The sequence below is a fragment of the Sinocyclocheilus anshuiensis genome, unplaced genomic scaffold (genome assembly GCF_001515605.1).
Source record: "Sinocyclocheilus anshuiensis isolate Anshui unplaced genomic scaffold, SAMN03320099.WGS_v1.1 scaffold788, whole genome shotgun sequence".
NCBI lineage: Eukaryota > Metazoa > Chordata > Actinopteri > Cypriniformes > Cyprinidae > Sinocyclocheilus > Sinocyclocheilus anshuiensis.
Genome location: NW_015558586.1, coordinates 118,162 through 126,119, shown reverse-complemented (window position 1 = coordinate 126,119; position 7,958 = coordinate 118,162). Strand labels below are relative to the sequence as shown.

Genomic DNA, 7,958 nt, shown 5'->3' with positions numbered 1-7,958 from the left:
ATGCACCAAGAGCTTGTAACACTCCAAAGAGAAAGGAAAAATTTTAATCGCATCATATGACCGCTTTAAAGGAATAATGTACAGTAAATTGTATATCCGCCAACAATGGACCTATCACTGAACTTTATATTTTGTCTCTTTTTTTCCAAACAGTTTGTCATTTCAGGCGCAGCTGCAATAGCATTGGAAAAGTATGCCAACTTGAAAGCAGTGAGTTTGAACTTACAGCAAGACAGACAAACTGTTAGAGCACATTTTAGAGATTGGCATATGCCGTTCTTGTATTTCACCCATAATCAAATGCAAAGGCTCCACATCAGCAGGCATATTCTGTATAACAGAAAATCCAAAATAAACAAAAAAGACAAAAATAATGAAATTTGCATTTGTCTTTAGGTCTCTGTTTGTTTGGCAATCTCTGCTTTGGCCATTATCATCTCAGTTATTGCACTTGTCCTATACTATGCTGACATTGCTTTCAATCCGGCAACCGAATGCCATGAGGGACCACACCAGATGTGTGACCACCAGTATTATGCCACTGTATGTATCTCGTACCCTCATATGTGAGAGTTCTGTTATATTAAAAAGTTGTATATTTTAGTAAGGACTCTTTCTTTAAATAAGCATTTCAGCACGGGATTGAAGACAACCATCTCCATGGTCAGTATGGTCCAGACAGCAATGTCCTCTGCTTTTACAGTTATACAGTATAATCAGAGGAGGAACTTTACAGGCTATGCGGTAAATATTTAGTTAGAAAAATATTCTATTATATGTGTGTGCGTGTGTGTGTGTTTTGTTGATTTTGAATTGCCTAATTCATTTATAAGTTATTCAAATTATTAAATTCAAAGTAGCCTATGCTTCAAAGGTGAATTTCTAATGCAGTGGATTTCTCTCCTTCTCTCTCAGACCATGACTGAATTACATCCTGCTTAATCCCATGACATTTCTGGATTTAAATCAGAGGTCCTATCCACTATCCACTTCCTATAGCCTACATGTGGTTTTTCTTGTTCCAAGTGTTGTTGTATTTTCGGTAAAATTGAATGTGAATTGTATACTTTTATATAAATAATCAAAATAAACATATAAAGATTGCTTTTTAAAATTATTATTAAAGTTACATTTAAAGATGGTCTTTTGTGGTTTTACTTTACAACTTGAAACAGCACCTTGTTCCCATCATTCTTTGTCTGTTAGTTAGCCTACTACTTATTTTATTTATTTATTTTATTAAACTTCAATAAACACAGTGAAAGTACAGTTAGGACTACAATAATATACATGAAATCATAAAACACAAACAAAAAAATAATATGTATACAAAATACACATACAGCCAGGGGGTGGGCTAAATATTACAAATAGAGACAGTCTTAATTGCTTTCTTATTATGTAAATAAAAAAATTTTCTTAATATAAATTTGAATTTCTTTTTCAAGAACCAAAAATAAAGGACTGGTTTTACTGTAGGCCTACTTACATCGATAGTTAGCCCACTACTAGAAGAAACAAGACAGCTTCCGGGCAAATCGTCAGTCACATGACACGAGCTAACAGTTTACCTTATTTAAAGGGGTCCTATTATGCTTTTTCATTTTTTCAACTTTAGTTAGTCTGTAATGTTGTTGTTTGAGCATAAAAAAATATCTGCAAAGTTACAATGTTCAAAGTCCACTTCAAAAGGAGACATGTTATTTAACAGAAATCACTTTTCAAAAACTACAACGAACGACTCGTTTGGACTACAACGCATATTTTCCGGGATTTGTCATATCACAAATATCGAGACCTGGTTGAGCTGCACTAGAGAAGGCAACGAGTGTTATCACTAAGTCGGAGACACGCTAGCTTTACCAAGGCAGACGAATGCAATCACGGGTTACAATCACCCGGGTTTAAATCGCACTCAAATTTATTTGATTTTGACGCAGTATTTACACTGAAGCTGGCAGGCGGCTATTGTAAGGGGCATGACATTTCCCGATCAGGCGCCGAGTGCTGCCAATCACAACACACACAGGCCCAGCTAACCAATCACAGCACATTTCGTGTTTCAGAAGGCGGGCTTTCATTTGATACAGGAACTATTCGAGCCGTTCATGCCAGACTGGGGAGAGAGGTGTTGTAATAATGTAAAATATGTGAAAAATAATGTGTTTTTCGAACAACCTAGTATGAGAGCCTGTTCTAGTACACCCCCAAAACAAAACCACGACACTGTAAAAGAGCATAAGAGGACCCCTTTAAAAATATATGCATTTTACGATGAAAATTCTTAGCTCATGAATATTAATCGCGTTATGTGATATTCGCCGTTATGGACTAATTTTTATGATGGCAAAATACCAAATTCCACTTTAAAAGAGCTTGGCCCACGAAATAGTAGTCAAAGCAAAAACTAACAACTAACTAAATAAACAAGCAAACAAACAAATAAATAAATAAGAAGCTCAGAACACCAAACAACATACACGCTAACGTTATCTATTAAATATTCATGAGCTATGCAGTCAAAGGATTCGTATGTTGGTTGCTAACAACACAGGCAACGGTCCTCACTCACTACAACAGAAGCGATTTATTTGCTGATCCTGTTATATATCAGCTTCTACTTGATTTAAGGTTTGTTTCTAGTCGCAGGGCGAGCGATTGTGCTTTGTTGTAAAGCTGAGGGGGTAACGTTAAAGTAAAACAACGTTACACAACCCTCATAACTTAGCGTCCTTTTGAGTTGTGCTGTTAAGGGATAGCTTAAATCGGAGAATCATAAATAATGCCATTACATGATTTGTAGTCAATCAAATTTAATAATATTGTAATGAATCGACTTGTGGAGCCCATTTACATTTGCTTGTTTTGGGCTCTTATTAGCCTACGGTGTTTGTCAATGACTAATCAGTGATGAAAAGTGGAAACAGTGATAAAAAAAAAACGTAAAATGATTCGTAAAAAGATTAGGATTTCTTAGGAATGGGCCTATTACAGTTGATCTGAACAAAACGTGTTTTTTCAAAGGAAAAAATATGGGATTTATTTGACTTTTACACAGTAGGTTATATCTAGCCAATACAAAAGACCATACAATAAGTGTATAGCCTATATTGAATTTGGTTCCTGTGTGCATTACAATATTTCTAGAACTTTTCCTTTTAAAAGTAACAAATCACCTCGCTTTATGTCTCTCTCATAGTTTCTGTGATGCAGAAACCAGCTGTGGTGAATTCCAGCTTCAAGCCCATCATCATTAACAGAGTGGTGGTCCGAGACAAAGAGTTTCTGCATAGACTGGGCAAAGTGCTGAAACTTAAGTGGCTACTTGGCAAAGAAGTCCAGGCATGAATAGACTCACTTGCCTACCGTGCCAGTAACACAATAATTGACACTAATTATTTTTTGTAGGCTGGAAACTTTATATTGAAAATTAACATTGATTGTACAGACCTGTTAAACTGTCCAGACAACTTAAATGTAATATTTTACGTCCATAGCTTTGATTCCATCCCGACTTCAACCAGTTTCACCTGTTCTATAATTATAGATACTTATTAATATATGTCCATTGTGCTTGAAATTACTCTGCTATCTCTTAGATAAGGAGATCGCTTGTTGACAGAATCATACCGTGTTTTGCTTGCGTAGCTGTGGAAAACAATGATTTCTTCTCTCTAAGCGCCCTCCTAGAGAAGGTTACTAAACTTCAGGTTTCCTAAACTAAAATGGTGGACAGCAAACAATTAGAATTCAAACCTATTTTGTACCCAAAGTGATTTCTTTATTATTCATTTAAAAGATGGATGCCAATTGCGGAACCTATGACGATGTCACACCTCTTCATACAGCCTGTGAGTTTGGGAACTTAGATATGATTAAGTTCCTGCTAGCAAAGGGAGCATCTCCTCATAAGGTGAACCGTTTTGGACACTGCCCATTTTACATGGCCATTAAGAGCAGGTATTTACAGTACACCTCTGTGATCTGAAATCAGTTGATTGAGCTGACATTTTTGACTAGTAAAGTATGTCAACTTCTGTTTCATCTATGTGTATGTGTTGCTCCTGTCTGGCCTTTAAAGAGTGCTGCAGGGATGACGTATTTTTGTAGGCCATAACCTGGAAATGAGTGAGCATTTCAGCGCTTCCAGTTCCATTGTCCTGAAGTCAATAGGATTTTTGGGTAAATGTCTGAAACTTTTAAGAAAAACTCTTATCTTTTTAGAAAATGTTTTCACATTTTATTCTACAACATAAAATACAGCAATAATGCCCCTTGTTTTTGTTTTTTTTAATAGGTAATTATTTCAACTCACTCCATCTATGCAATTGCTCACTTTTACAGCCTCATCGCACTCTCTCAAACTATTCAGACTCAAATTTTCAGGGAAAATGAGGCCAACTTCCGGGTTGGCCTACAAAAATGTCATCACCGCAGCCCTCTATTGACAGCTGCCCATTTCACTATTGGGAATTCTAGCTCAGTTTAATTCAAACTAACAATAGGGGGCAGTAAAACCATTTGTACATGCTCAGCTTGAACATGTCAGTGTAACTGTGTTGCCAGCACATACATAGACTGGTGTTTCTTTTAGGCGCTGTCATGCTGTCAAACTCCTGCACATGAAAGAAGTCACTCTTAATCTGCACCCTGTGAGAATTGCCATGGAAATGATCCAGTGAGCATTAATCACATAATATCTCACTACTTCCCCTTGTAATATGCTTTATAATATATTTTTATGTGTCTTTGAGCTTATTTTTGTGTAACCTGTCACTCTACAGAGCGGTACAGAACAGAGATTACCCTCTGCTGTGTGCCTGGGCTCTGTCAGGAGTCGACATGGACACTAAAGATTATGATGGACGGACAGTAATGCATGAGGCAGTTTATCTGAAAGACAAGTCTATGATCACCAAACTACTGGAATATGGAGCCACGCCACTGGTATGAACTACTATCTGATTGGACAGTACTATTTTTTTAGGCTTTTAATGTTTGTTAAATACATCCCTATTTTTTAACCTGTTCACTCTTAGGAGAAAGATGCGTGGGGACAGACAGCCATGGATAATGCTCGAAATGAGACAGCAATCATGGGTCTTTTTGACCCTCTTTTCACCGTGTGTTGCCCCACTAAAGAGGACTATCTGCTGTATAAGGCAAAACATGCACACAGATAAAAAAAAAAAAAAAGTAGTCTTTTTGTCAGCATAATTCTGAAAATTCAGTATTTGTGACTTTCTTTCTCACTCTGCTATTGTTATGTATGAGGATAATAAATACACTGCTAATAAATAATATTAAATAAACTACTAATAATACTAATAATAAATTTATACTACTAAATGTGCATCATGCTGTTAGCTTATGGTGCACACAATAGTCTCTGCTTTGTTTTTTTGCAATAAAAGTAGGACACAAATTTATTTCTTCATTTTTTTCTGGTATTTTCAAACGTTTACTAAAGGCTAAGCATGGTCTTTCACAATTCTCATATGTGACCCTGGACCACAAAACCAGTCATAAGTCACAAGTTATCAATTTTTCTTTTATGCCAAAAATCATTAGGATATTAAGTAAAGATCATGTTCTGTGAAGATATTTAGTAAATTTCCTAGCATGAATATATCAAAACTTGATTTTTTTATTAGTAATATGCATTGCTAAGAACTTCATTTGGACAACTTTAAAGGTGAATTTCTCAATATTTTGATTTTTTTTGCACCCTCAGATTCCAGACTTTCAAATATTTGTAGCTATCTCAGACAGATAGTGTCCTATACTAACAAATCATACATCAATGGAAAGCTTATTTATCCAGCTTTCAGATGTATAAATCAATAAAAAAAAAGGGACACTTATGACTGGTTTTGTGGTCTAGGGTCATATGGGATCAGGTCATGTGACGATTCTTCTTGATAAAGACCGCGCAGTCTCGAGTCATCGGTAGGCGGCAGGGTTGCCCTTTCCGGGAAAGAAAGAGGAAGCAGGCATTGCTCCGGGAAAAGAAACGCTTTATGGATTAGTTTCGTGAAACTCGGGTTTATTAGTGAAGGATAGAGCTGGCATCCATTGTAAGACCGTTTCTGATATAAAATGCCCATCTTAAACTTCATTTAGTAATCCCCAAGCGGAGACGCCTTCAATGTCTTGACTCTTTCCATGTAGTATTGCCCGTCAGTTGTTTTCAAGTTGTTTCTGTACCCGTTGTTTGCGAATAATACGAATACGAGTTTAAACACTATTGCGCCGGCGTGTTATTAGCGTAATTAAAGGCACTTTTTAAAATGGGCCGTTGTTTCTATTTTATCACACTTATACTTTCAGTTTCATATCTGTTGATACCGTTGTGCCACTCTTTGGAATGGGGTGAGCAGTCTAGTCCCCTGCAAAATGTGCGGTCCATCATCACAAGTTTGTCCGAGGAAGCCCACAGTTGCCTGGTCTCTATATTTGGTGAAAAGAGAGTTGACCTTTCTCTCAAGGTGAGCTTACATTGTAAAAAACAAAAAAACACTGCACTGTGTAATATAATGCTGGCTCTATGAGAAACCAAGTGGCAACCAATAAATAAATAAAAAACTATCATTCAGTGTAATATTTGTAAACTTTCTCGTTGTAATATCACGGAGCTCTGAAATGCCAGGGAATTGACCTTGACGCCAGCTGATGAAAGTTTAAAATGGCTAAGAAAACCGAAGGTGGTTCTCGGAAAAGCAGAATTAGATTCATTTGCCTCTTGGTTTGCTAATTTGCTAATGCAACGTATATTACTACATGATGCTTGCTGTACTGGCAAGTTCTTTTCTTTGGAAAAATAATGATACTGTTTTTTTTGTTTTTTTTTATTCATGGGCATCAGTTTCTACAAAGTGGTGTAAAATGGATGTCAGATGCTGTGGCATCAGCACTTAATATGGTCAACCAGTATGTTACGGAAATCTTGAAATCAGCAGGAATTGATGGTAAATATATTGAAAATTATACTTGAAAGTTTCAATTTATTTAAACCAAAACACATTCTCACATGTATGTTTTCATTCATGCTTTTATCTAGCCAAGCTACCTTTCCAAAAAGTTACTCCGGAGGGAGTGATTTTTGTCGCTCAGTGGGCCCTTCTGGTTGTTGTGGCCTACTGGATAATATCCTTCATCCTGAGTTTGGTTGTTGGAGCTATAAGGCAGGCTCTGTGGCTGCTGAAGGTCACCTTTGCCATAGGCATGTTTGGATTGATTCTCAGCGACACTGGAGCCTCTGCAGAAACCACAGCGATAAGACTAGCGGGCCTGGCATGTGTTTGTTTCCTGTTAGGAATAGGTTCAACATCTGCAAAGCCAGATAGGCACCTCGAGGAAAAAATCAAGATGTTGGAGAGACGACTAAGAGAGATGGAGAAAAACAAAATGGATTGACGGGGAAACTCTTGTCAGACCAGAAAAAAAACTCATTTTCTTTTCTCTTTGCTGCAGTTGTGAATCCAGCATGATATTGTGACCCTGCAATAGAACCACATGTGCATTTTGTTTATCTAAACTTGGAAGGTGCTTCAATGTTCCAAGATTATTGATTCTCAAGTAAAACATGTCTTAGGGTCCCCATAGCACAATTGGATCTAGCATTCGAGGGGTTTTATTGTTAACCAAAGGACAGAATCGAATGTTCAAACACCGTTTCTGGGGTCTTAAAGTACAGAGAACAACAAATGTCTTTATACTGCATTTAATCATGTTTTTGTTGCTTAATGTATTATTCAGGGATGTGATGCACAGGGCAGCAGTACAAAATGTATTTAATCAATTCATTATAAAACATTTGTTAACAAAAGCCCTGTCCGATAAATGGTCTTCTTGGCAACAGTCCACTGCATTTTTTCCATGACTGTTTTGGAGTGAAAAAATTTAAGATGAACCCTTAAAGTCACAAAAACAACATTTGCTGTTGCAAATAACTGAAA

General features: G+C 36.8%; 3 protein-coding genes across 4 annotated transcripts in view; all 3 read left to right on the top strand.

Moving 5' to 3' along the window:
• LOC107679884 (membrane-spanning 4-domains subfamily A member 12-like) overlaps positions 1–1,063 on the top strand; it is a 7,583-nt gene extending 6,520 nt beyond the window's left edge. The window contains exons 3-6 of the mRNA XM_016475601.1: positions 154–210; positions 397–543; positions 628–744; positions 916–1,063. Coding sequence (XP_016331087.1) covers positions 154–210; positions 397–543; positions 628–744; positions 916–942 — 348 coding nt within the window. The 3' untranslated portion in view covers positions 943–1,063. The remainder of the gene's footprint in view (positions 1–153; positions 211–396; positions 544–627; positions 745–915) is intronic.
• A 1,463-nt stretch (positions 1,064–2,526) lies between these two features.
• LOC107679868 (potassium channel GORK-like) lies at positions 2,527–5,281 on the top strand. 2 transcript variants are annotated; one of them, XM_016475575.1, is made up of 7 exons: positions 2,527–2,631; positions 3,200–3,342; positions 3,600–3,695; positions 3,800–3,960; positions 4,595–4,678; positions 4,785–4,947; positions 5,040–5,281. In XM_016475575.1, the coding sequence occupies exons 2-7, from the start codon at positions 3,208–3,210 to the stop codon at positions 5,181–5,183; spliced, it is 783 nt and encodes a 260-aa protein (XP_016331061.1). In that variant the 5' UTR covers positions 2,527–2,631; positions 3,200–3,207; the 3' UTR covers positions 5,184–5,281. The 2 variants fall into 2 exon arrangements, with proteins under 2 accessions (XP_016331061.1, XP_016331062.1); XM_016475576.1 differs by lacking the exon at positions 2,527–2,631 and adding an exon at positions 2,977–3,057.
• A 612-nt stretch (positions 5,282–5,893) lies between these two features.
• Positions 5,894–7,952, top strand: LOC107679866 (uncharacterized). Its single transcript, XM_016475574.1, has 3 exons — positions 5,894–6,488; positions 6,866–6,968; positions 7,061–7,952. Exons 1-3 carry the CDS (start codon positions 6,291–6,293, stop codon positions 7,414–7,416), a joined length of 657 nt encoding a protein of 218 aa, XP_016331060.1. The 5' UTR covers positions 5,894–6,290; the 3' UTR covers positions 7,417–7,952.
• The last annotated feature ends 6 nt before the right edge of the window (positions 7,953–7,958 follow it).

Coding starts and splice junctions, on each gene's coding strand:
- LOC107679868 (XM_016475575.1), top strand. CDS start 3,208: ATGCAGAAACCAGCTGTGGTGAATTCCAGCTTCAAGCCCATCATCATT. Junction 3,961..4,594: donor TACATGGCCATTAAGAGCAG/GTATTTACAGTA, acceptor TGTTTCTTTTAG/GCGCTGTCATGCTGTCAAAC. Junction 4,948..5,039: donor AATATGGAGCCACGCCACTG/GTATGAACTACT, acceptor GTTCACTCTTAG/GAGAAAGATGCGTGGGGACA.
- LOC107679866 (XM_016475574.1), top strand. CDS start 6,291: ATGGGCCGTTGTTTCTATTTTATCACACTTATACTTTCAGTTTCATAT. Junction 6,489..6,865: donor GAGTTGACCTTTCTCTCAAG/GTGAGCTTACAT, acceptor CATGGGCATCAG/TTTCTACAAAGTGGTGTAAA. Junction 6,969..7,060: donor GAAATCAGCAGGAATTGATG/GTAAATATATTG, acceptor GCTTTTATCTAG/CCAAGCTACCTTTCCAAAAA.